The sequence below is a fragment of the Schistocerca serialis genome, chromosome 3 (assembly GCF_023864345.2).
Source record: "Schistocerca serialis cubense isolate TAMUIC-IGC-003099 chromosome 3, iqSchSeri2.2, whole genome shotgun sequence".
NCBI lineage: Eukaryota > Metazoa > Arthropoda > Insecta > Orthoptera > Acrididae > Schistocerca > Schistocerca serialis.
The window spans coordinates 1,080,276,231-1,080,299,028 of record NC_064640.1 but is presented as its reverse complement, the minus strand read 5'-3'; the positions used below and the strand labels follow the sequence as shown (position 1 = coordinate 1,080,299,028).

The 22,798-nt window shown below is 41.9% G+C and overlaps 2 protein-coding genes across 2 annotated transcripts in view; one reads left to right on the top strand and one right to left on the bottom strand.

Annotated features, from left to right (window-relative positions):
• The window catches only part of LOC126471507 (uncharacterized), a 334,590-nt gene that overhangs the window by 105,451 nt on the left and 206,341 nt on the right, over positions 1-22,798 (bottom strand). The gene's annotated exons all lie outside the window — the stretch shown is intronic.
• LOC126471393 (molybdenum cofactor biosynthesis protein 1-like) lies at positions 21,797-22,231 on the top strand. Its single transcript, XM_050099518.1, has one exon. The coding sequence runs from the start codon at positions 21,797-21,799 to the stop codon at positions 22,229-22,231; it is 435 nt and encodes a 144-aa protein (XP_049955475.1).

Here is a 22,798-nt window from a genome sequence, read left to right as displayed (position 1 = left end):
CATTCATCTCATCAATCACAAATTTTGTCTAAGTCATCTTATATCCTCCTATAGTCACTCAACGGCGACATTTGCTCATACACAATAGCGTCATCAGCAAACAGCCTCATAGTGCTGGCCACGTTGGCTGTCAGATCCTTAATGTACACTTATTAGCCAAAACATTATGACCACTGCCCACTGCTAGTGGCATTGCGGGCATGTGATGCAGTAACAAAAATATGTAAATAGAGCAGACACAGATGGGGGCTCACTTTAGGGAAGATATGGGCTGCAAATGGGGAAATCAGTTGAGATAAGTGATTTTGATAAATGTCAGATTATTATTATGCTGAGCCTGTGACACACATCTCAAAAGTGGCAATGCTGGTCAAATGTTCATGTGCTATCTATCACTAGGTGCTAAATGGTTAGACATCCATGACTCTTCACAGTACTTGGGGTTTGGCGGCATGTCTGGCTGCAATGTAGGATAGATGGTGATTTGTAGCAACTCTGCTGAAAGAGCACAATGCTGGTGCACGCACAAGTGTTCCATAGCACACTGTTCATTGTAAATTCTGGAACACGGAGCTCCGCAACAGACCACTCCTACATGTTCACATGTCTACACAACAACATCATCAGTTGTGATTGCAGTGGGCACAGGACCATTCATATTAAACCATCAATCAATGGAAATGTTGGCTCTTTGGGTGAATCCCATTTTTGCTACACTAGGTTGATAGGTGTCTCCACAAAAACCATCATTGAGGTGAATGGCAGCTCCAAATGTGCAGCACACCATGGATGCTGGCTGGTGGGAGCAGCATTATGCTTGGGAGACATTCTCCTGCACTTGCATGTAGTAATCGAAGACATGCCGACAGCTGTGAATCACCTGTGTCCCTTCATGCTTGATGTCTTCCCCGACAGCGATGTCATTTTTCAGCAGTGTAAATGTCTGTATCTCAGAGCCAGAATCATGCTACAAAGGTTTGAAAAGCATTATAGTGACGTCACGTTGATGTCTTGGTGGCCAAATTTGCCTGATGTAAACCTAAAGAACCCATCTGGATCACTATCGAGCATCATTACCACGTATGCAAATCAGTGATATGTTATTTACGTGAATTACAAGACCTGTGTGTAGACATCTAATGCTTCATACCTCCTCAAACGTAACAACAAGCTGTCTGATCCCTGATACGCAGAATCAGTGATGTATTTTGTCCCAAAGATGGACAAACAAGCTATTAAGCAGGTCATAATGTTTTGGACCACCAGTCTATACAGAATGTTACAAAAAGGTACTGCCAAACTTTCAGGAAACATTCCTCACACACAAAGAAGAAAATATGTTATGTGGACATGTGTCCAAAAACGCTTACTTTCCATGTTAAAGCTTATTTTATTACTTTTCTTCAAATCACATTAATCATGGAATGGAAACACACAGCAACAGAATGTACCAGCATGACTTCAAACACTTTGTTACAGGAAATGTTCAAAATGTCCTCCATTAGCGAGGATACATGCATCCACCCTCCGTCACATGGAATCCCTGATGCGCTGATGCAGCCCTGGAGAATGGCGTATTGTATCACAGCCATCCACAATATGAGCACGAAGAGTCTCTACATTTGGTACCGGGGTTGCATAGACAAGAGCATTCAAATGCCCCCATAAATGAAAGTCAAGAGGGTTGAGGTTGGGAGAGTGTGGAGGCCATGGAATTGGTCTGCCTCTACCAATCCATTGGTCACCGAATCTGTTGTTGAGAAGCATACAAACACTTCGACTGAAATGTGCAGGAGCTCCATTGTGCATGAAAAACATGTTGTGTTGTACTTGTAAAGGCACATGTTCTAGCAGCACAGGTATGAAATCATGATAACATGCTCCATACAGCGTCGGTGGAAGAACATGGGGCCCAATCAACACATCACCAACAATGCCTGCCCAAACGATCATAGAAAATATGTGTCGATGACGTGATTGCACAAATGCGTGCGGATTCTCGTCAGCCCACTCATGTTGACTGTGAAAATTTACAGTTTGATCATGTTGGAATGAAGCCTCATCCGTAAAGAGAACATTTGCATTGAAATGAGGATTGACACAATGTTGGAGAACCATTCGCAGAAGTGTGCCTGTGGAGGCCAATAAGCTGCTGATAGTGCCTGCACACGCTGTACATGGTATGGAAACAACTTGTTCTCCCGTAGCACTCTCCATACAGTGACGTGGTCAACGTTACCTTGTACAGCAGCAACTTCCCTGACGCTGATCTTAGGGTTATCGTCAACTGGACGAAGAATTGCCTCGTCCATTGCAGGTGTCCTCGTCGTTCTAGGTCTCCCCAGTCGCTTAGTCATAGGCTGGAATGTTCCGTGCTCCCTAAGACGCCGATCAATTTCTTCGAACATCTTCCTGTCGGGACACCTTCGTTATGGAAATTTGTCTCGATACAAACGTACCGCGCCATGGCTATTGCCCAGTGCTAATCCATACATCAAATTGGCATCTGCCAACTCTGCATTTGTAAACATTGCACTGACTGCAAAACCACGTTCCTGACGAACACTAACCTGTTGATGCTACGTATTGATGTGCTTGATGCTATTACTGTAGAGCAATGAGTTGCATGTCAACACAAGCACCGAAGTCAACATTACCTTCCTTCAATTGGGCCAACTGGCGGTGAATCGAGAAAGTACAGTACATACTGACGAAACTAAAATGAGCTCTAACATGGAAATTAAGCATTTCCGGACACATGTCCACGTAACGTATTTTCTTTATTTGTGTGTGAGGAATGTTTCCTGAAAGTTTGGCCGTACCTTTTTGTAACACCCTGTATAGAGAATGAGAGTGGTCCTATCATACTTCCCCGGGGCACTCCTGAGAATAACCCCAATACCCCTGCCTGTGATGAACACTCACCATCAACGACGACATTCTGGCTTCTACTACACAAGAAGTCATCTCGAGCCATTCACATATCTTGAAACCTAATCTGTAATTTCAGACCTTCATCAACAGTCTGCAGTGGCGCACTGTGGCAAACACTTTCTGGAAATAGCAATGTGGAATCTGCCTGTTCCCTTCATCGCTGATTTGCAGGATATCTTGTGAGAAAGGGGCAAGTCGAGTTTCACACGAACGATGATTTCTAAATCTGTGCTGATTTGTGAACAGAAGCTTTTCTGTCTTGTGGAAATCAAACTGAAAATACATTCAAGAATTCTGCAGCAAACCAATTTTAAGGATATTGGTTTGTAATGTTGTGGGTCCATTGTTTTACTCTTCTTATATACAGGAATTACCGTGCTTTTTTCCATTCGCTTAGGACTTTGCATTAAGCAGGAAATTACAATAAATGCATGCTAAGAACAGGACCTATGCCATAGTGCACTATTTGTCGAGAGACCCATTGCTGAAATTTTGACATTATGTTGGCTAGACAGTAGGTTGAAGGATTCAGTTCTGATACTGCACAGCTCTCAAATTATACTTACTAGTTATTAGAGGCATTTGATATCCATAGGTGAAACCAGACCAAAACCAGACTGACTCAACTATGTGCTGAATCTGTGGGTCTTCACACTTGAGACATTCATTGGTACCTGGCCATTTCTGCATCCTTCTACAAGGATCATCAGGTATCAAAGAAATGCTTCACTTATTGTGAAAGGAATACAATATCACTGATCCAAGTTCTGCTGGAGGACACCCTGTATCACCACTAGTAATTTCCTTTCCTGTTGCACCACAAACAGAGTGAGGGCAAAATGACTTGTCTATATGCCTCTGACTGAGCCCTAATCTCTCTAAACTTGTCTTCATGGCCCTTACATGGAATGTACATTAGTCGCAGTAGATTGTTCTGCAGTCAGTGTCAACAGCCATTTCTCTAAATTTTCTCACTAGTGCTCCTCAAAAAGAATGTCGCTTTCCATCCACCGGTTTCCATGTACACCACAATTCTTTGTGCACTACATTCCCCGGGGGTTTGTACTGTAGTACATAATGGACACCTAGAGACCCCACTGAATGTGTCGAGATGGTTGTGTACCGTGTGAGTCAACACAGCTCTCCCCATTATCTGCAAAAAAAGTCACAGTGCAGTTACAGTAAGTTCCTGAGGTACTACCTGTCAGCTATAATTTGAAGTTAGCAGTCATCAGTTGTTGTTGGCTCTGAGCAATCTCTGTAGTGCCGATTTTTAACATTTTGTTACTGCAAAGGCTGTGGAATGTTCATATGATGTCGCTGTAGCGTTTGCCAATTGTGTGGTAACTTTCCATGCTGACAAACATTCTTACTGTAAAGTAACAATGCTTGGGCAGTCTTTAAGCATTAACGCTTTAATCCCTTTGCAAAGTCAAATTTTTTGATGTTATATTTGACATGTGATCAGTTTGTTTATTTATTTATTTTTGTAATTTTATTTTTGTGGTATAGGACAAAAACTGTAGTGGTAGTGTATTTCTCCTAGAGCCCTTTTGTGAGCTGCTATTTTCCACTGTGAAAATGAGGCAATTTTTTTTTTCCAACTACACAAGTGACGATAGTAGTGATCTGACAACAAACAAAAACTGTTTGTTGTAACAATTTTTATGCATCTGGTACAGTGTACTATCACAAGATACCAGGTACATCTGTTGTTGTTGTTGTTGTGGTCTTCAGTCCTGAGACTGGTTTGATGCAGCTCTCCATGCTACTCTATCCTGTGCAAGCTTTTTCATCTCCCAGTACCTACTGCAACCTACATCCTTCTGAATCTGCTTAGTGTATTCATCTCTTGGTCTCCCTCTACGATTTTTACCCTCCACGCTGCCCTCCAATACTAAATTGGTGATCCCTTGATGCCTCAGAACATGTCCTACCAACCGATCCCTTCTTCTGGTCAAGTTGTGCCACAAACTTCTCTTCTCCCCAATCCTATTCAATACTTCCTCATTAGTTATGTGATCTACCCATCTAATCTTCAGCATTCTTCTGTAGCACCACATTTCGAAAGCTTCTATTCTCTTCTTGTCCAAACTATTTATCGTCCATGTTTCACTTCCATACATGGATACACTCCATACGAATACTTTCAGAAATGACTTCCTGACACTTAAATCAATACTGGATGTTAACAAATTTCTCTTCTTCAGAAACGCTTTCCTTGCCATTGCCAGCCTACATTTTATATCCTCTCTACTTCGACCATCATCAGTTATTTTGCTCCCCAAATAGCAAAACTCCTTTACTACTTTAAGCGCCTCATTTCCTAATCTAATTCCATCAGCATCACCCGACTTAATTAGACTACATTCCATTATCCTTGTTTTGCTTTTGTTGATGTTCATCTTATATCCTCCTTTCAAGACACTGTCCATTCCATTCAACTGCTCTTCCAAGTCCTTTTCTGTCTCTGACAGAATTACAATGTCATCGGCGAACCTCAAAGTTTTTATTTCTTCTCCATGAATTTTAATACCTACCTCGAATTTTTCTTTTGTTTCCTTTACTGCTTGCTCAATATACAGATTGAACAACATCGGGGAGAGGCTACAACCCTGTCTTACTCCCTTCCCAACCACTGCTTCCCTTTCATGTCCCTCGACTCTTATAACTGCCATCTGGTTTCTGTACAAATTGTAAATAGCCTTTCGCTCCCTGTATTTTACCCCTGCCACCTTTAGAATTTGAAAGAGAGTATTCCAGTCAACATTGTCAAAAGCTTTCTCTAAGTCTACAAATGCTAGAAACGTAGGTTTGCCTTTCCTTAATCTTTCTTCTAAGATAAGTCGTAAGGTCAGTATTGCCTCACGTGTTCCAGTGTTTCTACGGAATCCAAACTGATCTTCCCCGAGGTTGGCTTCTACTAGTTTTTCCATTCGTCTGTAAAGAATTCGTGTTAGTATTTTGCAGCTGTGACTTATTAAGCTGATAGTTCGGTAATTTTCACATCTGTCAACACCTGCTTTCTTCGGGATTGGAATTATTATATTCTTCTTGAAGTCTGAGGGTATTTCGCCTGTTTCATACATCTTGCTCACCAGATGGTAGAGTTTTGTCAGGACTGGCTCTCCCACGGCCGTCAGTAGTTCCAATGGAATATTGTCTACTCCGGGGGCCTTGTTTCGACTCAGGTCTTTCAGTGCTCTGTCAAACTCTTCACGCAGTATCGTATCTCCCATTTCATCTTCATCTACATCCTCTTCCATTTCCATAATATTGTCCTCAAGTACATCGCCCTTGTATAGACCCTCTATATACTCCTTCCACCTTTCTGGTTTCCCTTCTTTGCTTAGAACTGGGTTTCCATCTGAGCTCTTGATATTCATACAAGTCGTTCTCTGATCTCCAAAGGTCTCTTTAATTTTCCTGTAGGCGGTATCTATCTTACCCCTAGTGAGATAGGCCTCTACATCCTTACATTTGTCCTCTAGCCATCCCTGCTTAGCCATTTTGCACTTCCTGTCGATCTCATTTTTGAGACGTTTGTATTCCTTTTTGCCTGTTTCACTTACTGCATTTTTATATTTTCTCCTTTCATCAATTAAATTCAATATTTCTTCTGTTACCCAAGGATTTCTACTAGCCCTCGTCTTTTTACCTACTTGATCCTCTGCTACCTTCACTACTTCATCCCTCAAAGCTACCCATTCTTCTTCTACTGTATTTATTTCCCCCATTCCTGTCAATTGCTCCCTTATGCTCTCCCTGAATCTCTGTACAACCTCTGGTTCTTTCAGTTTATCCAGGTCCCATCTCCTTAAATTCCCACCTTTTTGCAGTTTCTTCAGTTTTAATCTACAGGTCATAACCAATAGATTGTGGTCAGAGTCCACATCTGCCCCTGGGAATGTCTTACAATTTAAAACCTGGTTCCTAAATCTCTGTCTTACCATTATATAATCTATCTGATACCTTTTAGTATCTCCAGGGTCCTTCCATGTATACAACCTTCTTTCATGATTCTTAAACCCAATGTTAGTTATGATTAAGTTATGCTCTGTGCAAAATTCTACCAGGCGGCTTCCTCTTTCATTTCTGTCCCCCAATCCATATTCACCTACTATGTTTCCTTCTCTCCCTTTTCCTACACTCGAATTCCAGTCACCCATGACTATTAAATTTTCGTCTCCCTTCACAAGCTGAATAATTTCTTTTATTTCATCATACATTCCTTCAATTTCTTCGTCATCTGCAGAGCTAGTTGGCATATAAACTTGTACTACTGTAGTAGGTGTGGGCTTCGTATCTATCTTGGCCACAATAATGCGTTCACTATGCTGTTTGTAGTAGCTTACCCGCATTCCTATTTTCCTATTCATTATTAAACCTACTCCTGCATTACCCCTATTTGATTTTGTGTTTATAACCCTGTAGTCACCTGACCAGAAGTCTTGTTCCTCCTGCCACCGAACTTCACTAATTCCCACTATATCTAACTTCAACCTATCCATTTCCCTTTTTAAATTTTCTAACCTACCTGCCCGATTAAGGGATCTGACATTCCACGCTCCGATCCGTAGAATGCCAGTTTTCTTTCTCCTGATAACGACATCCTCTTGAGTAGTCCCCACCCGGAGATCCGAATGGGGGACTATTTTACCTCCGGAATATTTTACCCAAGAGGACGCCATCATCATGTAATCATACAGTAAAGCTGCATGCCCTCGGGAAAAATTACGGCTGTAGTTTCCCCTTGCTTTCAGCCGTATTCTTTCAGCCAGGTACATCTACAGCTGGTAATATATATTCCCAAAAGCTTTGTAAAATCACTAAGTGGTTGGCAAGTATGCTTCCCGAGATTCACAAAAGACATAATTGTGTAATACCGTATTTACTCAAATCTAAGTTGCACTTTTTTCCGGTTTTTGTAATCCAAAACACCGCCTGCAGCTTAGAATCAAGTGCAAAGTAAGCGGAAGTTCTGAAAAATGTTGGTAGGTGCCGCCGCAACTAACTTCTGCCGTCGAATATATGTAGCACTACACAGGCATGCTTTGTGCTTTGCAGGCACAAAGATAAATACTGGCACCAAAACCTCTGCGTCAGTAAACAAATTAAAAAAAATGGTGGAGGGTGCGATGGGGGGGGGGGGGGGGGGTGGAAGACGAGCTTTTTTCTCTGCCCCGAGTTTCGACCACTGCATTTTCATATTTTATCCAACATAGTAAATACAAATTCCATATTCTTCATCCCTGAATGTTGCAGCCTTTCAATGTACTATGAAAATCCGACTAGAAGACTGTTTGGGATGTTTGTCAATATGGCCAAGTCTACGTTCTGAATTTTTGTCCTACCTGTGACAAGAGATGGTCGTTAATAGCAACTTTTATGAATTGTGAATCACATGCAGTATTCTCTTCACCATAAGAATAATACAAATGTAAACATTTTGCCATGTATTCCTACGTGTTTCCTACTATCTCATTTAAATCCTGTCTTCCTAATAAACTACGAAACTAGAGTGAGACAATAGCAAACGCGGAAGAATACATATATCATGTCATGTTGATATTTGTATTAATCCTATGCTGAATAGTGATACAGTCAGAAATGAAGCACGGCAACTGACTAGATTTTTAACCCTAAGATGGCTCTAATTTCTGTGCAGAATGTAATGCACTAAAGAGGCGTCTGCAAAAATTTTCCAATGGAGAAACTTTTTCGCTAAACTTTCGTTTGGAACATCTATAATATGCAGTCTATTATATGGTTCTTGTTGATCATTATCAAAGAAAGCGGCAGTGTAACTAACAACAAATAGCAGTCTCTTGCCATTGTTTCGCTGATGAGACGATTCCTCTCTCTCTTTTTTTTTTAATTGTAAGCGGCGGTAGCGTGCGCAAAAGCAAGCCATCCCGCGAGCGGCGACAGGCCGTAAACACGCATAATCAGAATGCAACAAACAATGCATGGCACAGTACTATAATGCATTTTGAGCTTAGAGTGATGGAAACACCTATAACAAAGAGAACGGCACTTATCAGATCAAAGAAAAATAAGCAATCAATTCAAACCAGACGAAGCACGTGAAAGAGGCTCTCTAGTATAAATATGGATGGAGAACCTGATGCATAGCAATGACTACGTGGTAAAGCTTAACTGCTAAGTTTACCACACGCACCAAACTACTGTAGCTGTATCATCATTCATTCAACCTAAATTGTCTCATATTACAATGGACCAACTTTGTTTCGGTTTGGAGATGTGGTCTAAAACGTTTCTCCCCCTTGAATTTCGAGTCACAAATTTCAAGTGCTGCTTAGATTCGGGAAAATTTTTTTTCCTTGATTTCGAGTCTCATTTTTCAGCTGTGGCTTAGATTCGAGTGCGGCTTAGATTTGGGTAAATACAGTAAGTGTACTTCCCAAACCATTTTGAGAAACTATTTTGATGGAAAGCATATTTTCCAAGAGCCATTAAAACACTGTTATTTGGTGGGCTGTATACTTCTCACAGCCCTAAAAGCTATATTTCATAATAAAAAGAAAGTAAACTGGTGCAGCGGACTATCACTGGATACCAGGAGCATGCAGAAGTGGTTCAATGTATTCCCATAAATGCAGTGAAGAAACACAGCTACTGCTAAGTATATCTCTCATGACCAGTAAAAGCCTTAAGTGACTCTTTGCAGCAGGTCGACAGACTGTACGGCCCTCGTGAGTCACACTGTCCCATTAACGAATGGAGACACAGTGCACTCTGCTAAGGTAAATGAGAGTGCAGGTTCGCTTTCACCTACATTACACAGTCAGTTGTACTTAGTGATTTCTGGTAGACAAAAGAATATTGAGAAAGGAGAAATGAAGGAAGATAAGTGTTTAATGTCCCATAAACATTGAGGTCTTTAGTGTCTGAGCACAAACTCTGATTGTTTCAAGGATGGGAAGGCTATTTATTGTGCCCTTTCAGAGAAACCATCTCGGCATTTGCCTGTACTGATTTAGAGAAAGCTCAGGAAACCCAAGTATGGGTGGACTAGATGGAGCTGTAGAGAGCAAAAACTGTAGAGGAAAACAGAGATGGGAATACATCCAGCAGATAATTGAGGCTGTAGGTTGAAAGGGCTACTCTGAGATGAACAGGTTGCCACAGGAGAGTAATGCATGGACTTTAACTGTTAGTCGCCCTGAATGTGAGTCCAGTGAGCTCACCACTGTGCCACCTCGCTCAATATATTGTGAGAGAAGTTCCTGATTTAACCATTTCACAGGATGTGGGAAGTGTACTTACCATCAACTGTATTTCTTTACTGTATTCCTGAGAACACATCATACGAGCTCTGTATGCACCTGGCACCTGATGTTAGTTTGCTGCACCAGCTGAACTTTCTGTCTGTTATGAAATGTAGCTTTTAATTGTCATTAAATGTCACTTGTTCCTTTCAGAAGCAGTTGCAAATATATGTGCCACCAAATGATGTTGTTTTGAAGGAAACTGGGAAGTATGCTTACTACCAAAGTAATTTTTCCATGATACAAGGGGAATATACTTACCACAAAATTAATTTCTTTTTTGGACTGCAGAAAAGATACTTACCACCAACTGACCATACTTACCACTAATTTAGTTGTTTTACTATGCTCTTGGGAAAATGTTATACCTCCTCTGGATGTGGTTGACCTTTTGTGATAATATGCTAAACTACTGGTGTCTGTTTGTCATGACATCAGTGCTGTTGTCACTTGTTACAACAGAACACATTGTTTCATTCTGCAATATATGCTATTGTGACTTGTCTCAGCTCGTTTCTTTAAGTAGTGTTAAATGAAGTTTCTAGGATTGTAAAATAGATAGTCAAATAAAAACAGAAAATTCCTTTTTTTCACATGTAGTAGTAACTCATAACAGCTTACTAAAGACAGTGGCAAGTATACTTACTACTATAGTTTTTTGCTCCTAAATCACAAAAATAAAATAATCAAAAATTAAATGTAGTTGAAACTTCTAAAATGATACCAAAACAATTAACTTTACAGGGCTGCTACAAAAAATGTGCCTAAAAATGGGTTAAAAACAAAGTATGCAAGCTTGGGGGCAGTGTGAAACTTTTTTAAGCACTGTATTTGAAAAATATTATTCATTTTGTTCCACTTCTAGAATGTTAGGTTTTGTGGATTTTTGCCTGTACATTAATGGGTGTGGATGCGTTCAGTGGAGGCAAGTGTGTCGTGAATGATTTTTCTCAGTAAATATGTCCTACTGACGTTGCAGTATATCTCCAATGTTCTGGATGCATCAAATGAAGTTTAAAAGACAGCTAACTGCTGCTGCTGGTATGCCTCTTCATGTAAATGTCAGAGTTACTATTATTATTCAATACAGCAAGGAAGATTACCAGCTTAGCAATTTGCTGAAAATGAGTTCATTAAAGAGAATATTACAATTAACATCCTGTTAATGACAAATTAATTAGAGATGGGAAGCAGCCCCAGATTGGAGAAGGAAATTGGACGGATAGCTGACTCCATAAAAATTAATACATTTCATACTGTGCTCGAGCACAGGCAATAAAAAACAGAGAGCAAACATGATGTGTGTACTTGCTGCCTCATGGTCTCCTGCGAAACTGAGGTGCTTGAGTAAGCTACATCATACTGCTTCGTTGTGTGCTTGTTGTCAAGCCAGTTTATGAAGTACACATCCCTCTTCATTTTTATATAACTTTGTTTTGAATGCACTGTACAAGAATATTGAATACCTAGAAAATTATCGAGTTCAGCCATTCATTCACATGTAATATTCCAACAGCTCCATCACCGATGAGAGCCTTCAGGGGTGTAAAACGAGTAAGTGAGAAGTGCCACTGAACTACTAACAACAATTTTCATCTACTACTAATCTGCTCACATTAATCATTATTCAAGGGTATCAGTTCTACATCATTTTATTTTTATAAATATACAGAGAAGCAACTACTTAAAAAAAGCCAATGTTCTGCTACTTAAACTGCTCTGCCACTATTTTGATTTAATACTTCATGCTAAATGGGCATTTAATTTTACACAGGACACTGTCATCTAAACTTATTCTGATAAATTCATATACTTCCTTCCTGTGCAATGCCCTTTATGCTGTCAATGCCACGTTGGGACTGGTACAGTAGTTTCTGTTCCGTGGAGAACTAACACATAGGCTATTATTATGATGGAATCACCACTTCAAAAGGCATTCCTGTCTGCTCCTAGAGAATATGTTGCATGGCTAAATATGGTTTTCTGTTAGAAAGTGTTTGTGCGTTGTGTATTTGAGGTGGGACAGGTAGGTAAATTCACATATCCAGGTAAATTATTGGTGGACTGGCTAATAAAACAGTTAATTTTGAATATTTGGGGATTTCCAGATTGCTCCTAATGTCGGCTGGCCGATGTTAAAAGGGTGTTGCACCTGAATATAAAACAGTTTTCTTAACCCTAAGCTTCAATGCATATTCTCTATGGAAATTATTTATATTGTGAATGTTATGGTTGCAAACTTTGCAATTAATGCTAAATTCTCTCTTGTCCATTTGAGCAGCTCAGAGGTCAGCATATCTTGCTGCTATGTGGAGGACCCAGGTCCAATTCGTGGTAATGCCTTTTTTTTTAAAGGGTGAAGCTACTCCACACCCACACTGACATGGTGACCATCACCAAAGTTCTACCATCACCTCCATTTGCTTCGTTACAATTGAGAAGTGCACAGGATGTGGGGTCATGATGTTGTTCGCAGGATTACCGACTAATACAGGCACTTTGAGGCGATAGAAGTGGTCGAGAAGTGAGCAGAAGGTAGCAGATTTAAGGGCAGCGGGAGAAAAGTGCCGAGGCAAGCACCAAAGGAAAAGGACTTCTGCAATAGTCTGGACAGATAGTAAGAGCAGTAGCAGTTTCTTTCTGTCTGCAAGGGTGAGGTTGTTGTTAGTTTTGGGTATTGTGCGATGCTCGATACCATTGTCGAAGCTTAAAACACTCTTTACGAGTGTCAGTCCTATTGAGGAGGGGTACTCCTGGGCTGTGCACCTGAGTGTCTCCTGGGCCACCTGCAGCATCTGTACTTGTAACATGCCAAGGTCGTTATACGAGTGGTCAATTGGCCATAAAGTGGTTTGGTTGGATATGTTTATGTTTAGTGTGCAATACTGCTTTCCTGTATTGCCAGTTGGTCAGCTAGATATTTGCAGCTCGCAATGCCATTTAGTTTTGCTGTAACGCAGGGATTCATCAGTGTTTATTTTGTCTGTGAGCTTGTGCTGTCCACAGGTGATTAATTGTCCCTAGATAGAAGTGTTTTTCAGCAGTTGTGTTTTCACCCGTGGTTGTGGTCGTAGTTTCCCAGGTTAAGAATGAAGTAATTGTCAGAGTGTCTCAAGTTCCTTTACAGTCGTGTGGTGAGTTTTTTGAATATCTGTGTGTGAGTCTCAAGGCAGTATTCTCTGTGAAGGTCGACAGTGTGTGTGGACTGTGGTGCACTTCGTTCTGTATCACCTGTAGGCGGCACAGGCGGTCAGAGCCACGTAACCCCAGACTGCAGCTGCATGTATCATCATGGATCTAATCAGTAGCTTGTACACGGACCTCGATACCCTCCTATTCAGTGTGCTTTACCTGTTGAGCTTAGAGTAACACTGTTTGAGCCTTGCATTTGCTCAGTTGGCCTGTCACTGAAGTATTTGACTTTCACACTGAAACGTACTGGGCGTGTGTGTAGTGTTATTTGTCTGCAGTCTTAATGTGGGGTCCTGCCCACTCATCTTGTATAGGGTGCCTAAAGGATGCTGCATTCTCAAAATGCTATACAACAATTCAAGCAAACAACATTAATAGTTTTTATTACAAATAAGAAGCTAGACAATGCTTAACCTGGAATTTACAATGGTGTCGCAAGCAATAGGCGACATGCAGTATAAATGCGAGTCCTTTGCTATATACAATATTCGTGCAAGTTTGACACACAGTTTGTTGATCACTAATAACTGTTATTGTAGCATTCAGCGCTAGGCCTGTCCGTATACTGTCCTAATCCTGTCCAAATACTGAGTGGCTGAGGCTGGCAGGAGTGGCACTTATATTCTCTTTGTCTAGGGGCCTGCTCCCGTCGTGGTGTGGTCCTTGCCAGTGGGCTATTGGCTGACGGTGTGTTCACTGCCTTCTTAGCTCTTGCGATCTTAATTTTCATTCCAGAGCTTGTGGGTATGCCAGAACGCTTAATGTTTGTGCAGTTGTTATGGTTTGTCAGTGAACAGAACTGCTTCACACTTGTCAGCATTTGCTTTAACACACTGTCATTCCAGCTAGGCAGTTTTGTTTGCAGTTGCGAATTATGCCTGATGGTTTCCAGTCTTGCACTAGGATGGTAGTGTCATCTGCGTAGATGGTTGCCATTGTGTTTTGTTCAGTTGGAAAGTCATTGACGTAGAGATTAAACAAGAGGGGCCCTTGGATGCTGCCTTGGGGTACTCCCACTTGTATACTGTGTTGTGTTGACTGTTTGCCCTGAACGTCAGTGTTGAAGCTTCTGTGGGTGAGATATGAGTGTGTAAGATGCATGAACTCGTCGGAGAGACTAGCAGTGCAGAGTTTGCGAATGAGACGATTGTGCCGTAGATGACTAAAGACCAAAAACAGCACTCCTGTAGCTTTGTTGGTGTTGGGGGTGTGTGTAATATGTTCTACTACACCGAGGAGTTGTTGTGTTGTGGAGTGGTGATTGCTGAATCCAAATTGCTCCAGTCTCAGCGAGTCATTGGTGTTGCAGTGCATAGTAAGATGTTTGAGAATCATCTTCTCAACAATCTTATTCAGGGAGCTCAGCAGGCTGATGGCTCCGTAATTTTGTGGTACGGAGTGGTATTTCCCTGGCTTCCTGAACATCAGGACATGGAAGTGTTGATGTTGTAGAATGGTATTCATCATATGTGTGAGATGCTCTATAGCTTTATTCGTGAACTCCTGGGTGACACGGTTTTGAAAGTGATTGGGACCAGGAGCTTTTCTAGCTGTTTTGTGCTTAATAACCTGTGTAATTTCATGTGTAGCAGTACGTATTGTTACATTGCACTTGGGCTGGGTTACAAGCCATGTAACCTCCTGGTTCATTTCAAGTGGCAGTGCTGGATTGGAAGGAGCCAGATTCAGTGTGAATGATGTTGCTATTGTTCTGGTCATCAGCTCATGCTTCTCCTCCATGGAGTATGCTGGTCTGTAAGGCGGTGGTAAGGGCTTTGACAGCTTCAACAAGTTTCCTGCTTTGTGTAATTTTGGGAATTTGTGGGATATGACTTTTCAAGCATTTCCTTGAACAATGTCCAATTCACATGCTTGTAGCTCAGTATCCTGTAAGATTCATCATACTGCTGTGTTTCTTCCAAGTAAAGTATTACAGGTGTTTGGTGAGGCCAAATCATGTATAATTTCAATGTTGATTGTGACTATAATGCCTATCACATCTAATGTCTATCACATTTAGTCTCTGTTCCCTGTTTTAAGAGTCACCTCAGCTGGCACTAGTGTAATGTAGTTTGGGCGCAGTGCATGTTCGCATAGTTTTTTTGCTATTGGTGTTTGATCTTTGTTAGTTCCAAGCAGAGTGTTTAGCATTAAGATCACCAGTGGCTATTAGTCACTATGCTATGTTGAGTATTGTGCTGATATCGCTTGTTATGATATTACCAGATCAATTGTATATCGATATCAATGTAGTGTTCACTCAGTTGACTTGACCCTAACAGCTGTGACTTCTAGTCTTTCAGGTTCAGAGATCTTAATATTTGTGTATTCTTTGTCTCAATATATGATGATTGCTGTTCCACCCACAGTTGTGCCTTCAGGTGGTCAATACAGTAGATGTAATATCTTGGGAAGAGTAGTTGATTGTGTGACTGGAGCTCAGCTTCGTTCATGAGAGCAATCCAGATTCCCTTCTCCTCCATAAATGCAGCTAGCTCTGCCCTTTTGTTGCCAATCCCATCTGCATTCCAGAATAGCATCTGGGTCAAAGTACTGTTGTTTGTGTTTTGTGGTGTATTATCTATGGAAGTGTGTGGGCAGTGTGTTGATAGCAGTTTGTATAGCAGCCATGCACTGGCTGTGTGTAGCCGTCATGAGTTTGTGCATGTGTTACGATGAAGAGCCTCAAGAGGATCTTAAGCCACATGAGTGGGGAATAGTGTCTCCACTATGCCTCTGATTGTGGTGATAATGTTTGTTATGTCAGCCAAAGTGTTGGCGGTGGTGTTGGTGGCTGGTGGTCCTTATGTTGGTGTACTGGATGGGCTGGCTTGTGTGTTATTCAAGGGTCACCTGTGTTATTGCTGTGGTGAGAGGGGCAAGAGTGTGAGCTACAGTTACATTGTTCCTTTGAATGTGTTCCTATGTTTGTCTGGTCTGTTGTTGGTGTATTTGTTGTGGTGTGATAGTGTCCCCTCTTTTGTTTTTTGGGTACCTCCGTTTCATTTCGTGTGTTTGTGGTTGTCCTAGTTTGGGTGTGTCTTCTGTGATTTCGCGAGTGTCACAATCTGGCCTAGACAGAGTTGACTTGGTGTTGTCTGGGACTGGCAGTGTTGTCATCAGTACAGGGGCAGTTTCTAGCACTGCAGGTGTGGGTTGTGGTTCTGTTGTTGTGGGAGTGTGCCATGAGTTTGTGGAGCTCTGTGCATCCTCAGTTCATCCACTTCCACTGACAATGCCAGTAAAAGAGATTCCACACCTTACTGGTTGGGGTGTGGGGAGTGTCTTGGTGCTGTTCTGGTTACCACTTGTCTGTCTTTGGCACTTTTGCACCTTAGAGCTTCTTTGTATGCTGCACACCATCTGTAGTTTTCACATGGACCCCTCCACATTTGGTACAATTGATAGTTGTACCAAGTTTAAAGTGTCGTGCTACACGGTTACCAGTGCATTTGCGGCACTGTGTGCCAGATCACGTCGGGTGCCGCACGGCCAAACTGCTGGCAGTGGTGGCACTGTTGGGGGACACACGGAGGTGTGTATATTTCTACTACGACCATGTGAAGCAGGAGCATCTGCGTCAGAAAGTTGCAGGAGTAAGCTGTGTCATCCAACTCCACTAAATAGTTTGGCTGCAATCTGTGTGTCACGAATCCAAGAATTCATCTCATGCTCTCACAGTCCCAGCTGAGAGCTGTGATTATACCATGAAGAATGTCATTGAGGGTTATGGTGTCAACTCCTTTCACGATGTACATTCGAGTTTTCCCCCCTTGGGTGCTATATTTATGATACTCAATTCCCCCAGCTTTGACGAATTTCAGGAGATTTGTGCAATCTGTTTTGTTGCATACATACAGTGATACATGGTCCCTTGTGAGTTTTGTGTTTGGTATATGGTGGGGAGTGACATTCTACAAATGTCTTGTTTAGCTTGCCGAGGCAAGTGTAATTGTGTATTATGACCAGTGGGAAGCCAGTCGGTGTAGTGTTCTGCGTAGCGGCTGGGGTAGTGTTGTGTAGTTGAGGTGCTGCAGAATTGTTTGTATGGTCCCTCATATTACCGATGCTCAGAATTGGTGTTGGTAAAAGCACGCTGCATTTGCCTTGTGAGTCAGTAGGCTCAGTTGTTCGTGTATGTTGCTGCTGATTGCATTTTGGACCTACCAGCTTCCAAGGTCCATCTTTGTTCCACGGAGCTCTCACTTCCAGCTCGAGGACTACTGCGGTGATATTGAGGGCCTCTCTGGTATATTCACTGGTGGTGTGACTGGTGTTGGTGTTGCTGTTGCTGTTGCGTTGCTTCCACCCGTCAGTTGGACAATGAGCTCATGCTGTCTCCGAGCCATTGCTTCTTGATTTGTGGCAGCAAAGTCCAGATTTAGCTGGTTCATCACTTACTGATAGGTGGCAAAGCAAAACAGAAACATTGAAGGGAACAGATGGCACTCCTGCCTCTTGTGCTGCAGTCTTGCTACGGGTCGTCGGGTGGGATCTGCTCGGTGGATCTGCCGTCTCCCAGACATAAGGATACTTTTAAGCATTGAATGTGGATATGAGACAATTTTACTTTTTTGTCTGAAAAGACAATTTTGCTTTTTTAGTGTACATACAGAAGAGGGGAGTCCTTATGACTCACTTGTGCAAGATGCAATGCTCAGTGCAAGAGAGCACGGGTGGAAGACAGCAGCCTGTACTGGACAGTGTTGTCCAATGTGAACGTGCCCCAGACACTGAAATACCCTATTAAAGAATGGGAGAGTCACACTGGGGAAGTTCCAACCACAGTTGCAGTAACTTTGAGCCAGAACTCTTGGCCACCTAGCACTGTCAAGTGTGTAGCAGCGTGTGCTTGTTAGTGACACTCCAAAGAGTGTCCTGTGGTATCTACGCCAGTTTTAGTGTATGTGTAACACAAATATCCTCTCGCAGCTACAGCAGGTACAGGGGGAAGGCAGCTGCTCAGCTGCGACTCACCCGTAGTACTGCCCGTGGTTTTCCTTGGTGGGAGGACTGGAACGAGGTGCACCAAGCCTTGTGATGCCCATTGAGGAACTGTTGGACTGAGGCGTAGTGACTCTGAGGTCAAGAAAGCTGGCAGTGACCAGAACAGGGTGTGCTGACTCACCCCCCCCCCTTCCCCCTCTCACAATACTGCTTTCAGTGATGCCATTGCAGAGGATTACACTGTGGTTGGTCATCTGGTTTTGATGTGGCCCAGAACATGAAGCTTTCCTCTGCTTTTTTTTGCTAAATTGACTCTTACTTCTGGACACAAACACCTATACAGAGCAAATGTGTTGGCATCCAGGGTTTGGTTATTTGCGGGGTGGGGGGAGGGGGGGGGGGGAGTGATGGTTTGTTATTGTTTCCACCCCCCTCGCCCAGCTTCCCTCAAAAATGCAACTCGCTAGCAACCTCACTGTTAGTATACGACAGACATCTACAATTTTAATAACAATAATAAACACACAAAAATATATTAAATTATTCAATATAGTAGCAACAATACAAATAGGTGGATCAAAGAAGGAAGAAAACATAGAACAAACAAAAGAACTTCAGAAAGTGTACAAACTGACATGGACACACAATAATAAAAGAAACATTTCAGTACAAGGCAAACACATGCGCTACAATACAGTTATAGTATCAGAAGCACTCTTCGCATCAGAAATGACCACAATCTGAGGACCAGGCACCACAAAGCAGAAAGAATACAATGCAAAATCCTCAGAAAATTTTTTGGAGCAGTGCACAGAGATGGTATATGGATGAAGAGATCAACCAGAGAATTATAAGAACACAGAGGCAGACTCAGTCACAATCAGAAAACAGCGACTAACATTCTGTGGACACATACACACAATGAACAGCGACAGATTCACAAAGGGATTTAGGATGTAGTAAATGCCTTAATCAAAAAAACTAGTTGGTTTCAAGAAATAGAAGAAGGCTACAAACAAGCAGGAATCAGAATGGAAATGATGAATGGAAGAGACAAATTCAGAAACAAAATTATGAACATAAAACTTGAAGTAAAGGGAAGGAAGAAAATAGAGAAAATATGTACATATCAAAGGAAACAAGAACACAGTCAAAGATTGAAAAGATTTTGGGAAGAGAAACGGGAGGAGGAAAGAAGGAAAAAGCTGAACAATCACGTAACAACCAAGTTGAACTCTGTCAAACTGTGTGCTCACCATCGTTCTTTCAATAAACATTATGACTGAACAGAGGTCTGCAAACACATGTGAATGAGGGGAATACTGTTTCTATCAGTGATTTCCAACTGTGTTCGGGAAGTCATTCTTTCTGTTGTTGTTGTATCGGATCTGTTGTCGACAGCTGGTATGTTCAACCCAGTGGTGTGCAGCTTTACCCGGCTGGAATGTTGTCAATCAGACCAAAAGCATGTCCTTGTGGGCAGACCCTAGCACGAGCAACTGAAAAGTGTCCTTTATTACATGTAGCTTGTCATTGCTGGAAGAACTTGGCATTTTTGACACACTTCTGTTTCCACGCTACCTCCTTCTCCAAAAGTTATGCGTGCATTTGGAAATTGGTGAAGTAAGAAATATAAAGACATTGTGTCATTCTGCCACATCTGTCTGTAGTGTGCATTTTGTGGTGCGTGTACGATACAAGGCATTTAGGTATGGTGAGATTACTTAGCCATTAGTGTTCACAATGGCTGGCATAAAGGAAACATGACAAGTATTACATTAGAAAGCAACAGCGATAGCTTTCCGACCGCATAAATTCTACTAGGCAGAGTCAGAAGCAGACACAGTGGCCTGTGCAAGATACGAGGGTTGGAAGTGGCTGAAATGTGAGTCGTGGGATAGCGAGAAAGAGAGAGAGAGAGAGAGAGAACACACAGACAGCACCATAAAGCATTCCCCATCTCTTTCTGCACAGAATGCACCACACTGCTTCCTTCTTAAGGGCACCCCAGTATAATATGTTGTTTGGGAAGTGGGTGGTAGTTATCATCATTGCTATGACCTCCCCTTGTATCCACTCCTGCAAGATTGTGAAATCTACAGCCACTGAGCAGATTTATGTGAGATGTTCCTATCAACTTTGTGTAATATTCATATTGCACACTTCTGCAGACGAAACAGATTTTCGACCTTAGCTTAGGAAAGAAAAGAATCATCACAGATCATTAAGGTTCAAAGAACTTGTCTTGAACACTGTAAGGGATCCGTGATCCCACAAACATAGATGCTAGTATCTGACGCCCAGGTCGATAGCGGACAGGAGTCGATTGTCGAGCGCTGTAGTAGGCAGTGAGACTAGTGCTGAGTGCGCAGTAGTATGGTAGAGTGTCGAGTGAGAAGTAGAGCGGGAAAGACGGGCAAGAATGGTGGTCTAGTGAGTTGTAAACGGTAAAATTCACTGGAGTATGACGAGTGAGCACGTCCCCCTGATCCTCGTGGTGTTGACTCTCACTAATGCCGATTCGCGAGTGATATGAAACAGAAAGTGACAAGTGCCAAATTACGTGTTTCGTGTCAACCGCGTCAGCCAGCAACAACCATGGATTGCAGTGAGGATTGTTATGAATGTTAACCATCAGCATTGCCTGTGACAAAGTACTGAAAATCAGCAATCAATAAAAAGAGATAACCGCAATTAGACGTGTAAGGCAAAGGTAGCAACTGCCTCAGAATTTGTGTGTTAGTATGAAATATATATCAGTTGTACATCACAACCTTTGTGATACTTAATAATAGACAAACTTTCAATCATTAGCTATTCCGTCTCAGAACAGCCGCATTCGGTTGAAATACTCCCGAAACCACAGCAGAACAAAGCAGAACAACCAATAGCCTTTCATCCAGTAAGCACAAGGTCATATATCATAATAATTAACTGTTTGGTGGCTTCGGTAAATTACCCAAAATCCAGTAAAGGAATTAATCGGGGGTGTTTCGACACGAATGCTTAAAAATTCTTTTGTAGTTAACCTATTTTCAGATTATGAAGTGTTCTTTGTTACAGCTTGTATTTTTGTTCCAGGTGGCACTGAACTTGATGGCTGTAGTGATGTCGTGAAGGCACAAAGTCGGAAGTTGTTAAACCTTCAGAAACAAGATTTTCAAAAGTACTTCTTCTCAGAAACCAATATTTCGCCCCTGTTTGTGTCGGATACACAGATGTTTCAGTTGTTGTCACATAATTTGAGTGTAGTGACTGAAGCTAGAAAACAGTTTCTTTTGCTTCCCTGTACCCCAAGCATTATGTGCAATGCAGGACTCCTAACAAGACAAACACACAGAGCACAGCCCTCTGTCTTCTCTTGCCGTTTCTGCAGTTTGGGAGCACAGTCCGGAAGTCTGACTCATGTTGACCGGACCGGCAGGGCGAAAATGGTCGACGTGGGTTCGAAGCTGGTGGCAGAACGGACTGCTATAGCACGAGCAAAGGTTTTTGTGGGACCCAAACTGATGAAACTCGTACGAGAAAATGGCCTGAAGAAAGGTGACGTACTTAGCGTTGCTTGCCTGGCGGGAATTGTGGGGGCCAAGCAGACGTCCAGCCTTATCCCTCTGTGTCATAACATATCTTTATCCTCTGTGGCTGTGGACATTGAACTGGACTCTGCTCTCAACTGTGTGATTATAACTGGCATGGCAAAGTGTAGAGGGCAGACGGGCGTGGAGATGGAAGCTCTCACTGCTGTATCGGTGTCTGCCTTAACAGTGTACGATATGTGCAAAGCTGTGAGTCATGACATTGTGATATCTGAAATAAGGCTTCTGGCCAAAAGTGGGGGAACTAGAGGAGACTTCCACCGGACATGAGCATCTGTGTGGGTCAGTGAAATAAGTTAAGTATACCTGGTGTGATGTAGGCAAATTTCAAAGTCTGTTCATAGTTATCATAAATTATATACACATCGAATTGGACTGAATATAAGTTGCACCTTTAATTTCGAAAAAGAGAGAAACTTAATTAAAAATAATTTGTCAAGTTGCCCATTTACAAAAGCTTTTCAAAATGTGATTTACCCTTAACCACTTTTTTTGTAGTACACTGTAGATAAATTACGCACAAAAACAAACCTTTCAGTTGCAGTTATCATGTAAGACACTCTTAACTTCACTAACATTCATTGTTTTGTCACTGTCAGTATTTTTGTCACTCTCCTCCCAAAGTACAGTGCCGTCGCTACAATCCCGGGCATTGCATGTGCAGCATTTCTTTTTAAAAAGCACATCTGTTAGATGAATAACTGTGAGTTTGAAATTTGCAACGTAACTGTACCGAATTCCAAAATTTTCTCTCAATGTTGTGCTTCATTGGTGAAGAATAAATTATATTCTTTAGTTAGGGAAAAACTGTGCCTGTCCCATTGTCTAAAATAGTGA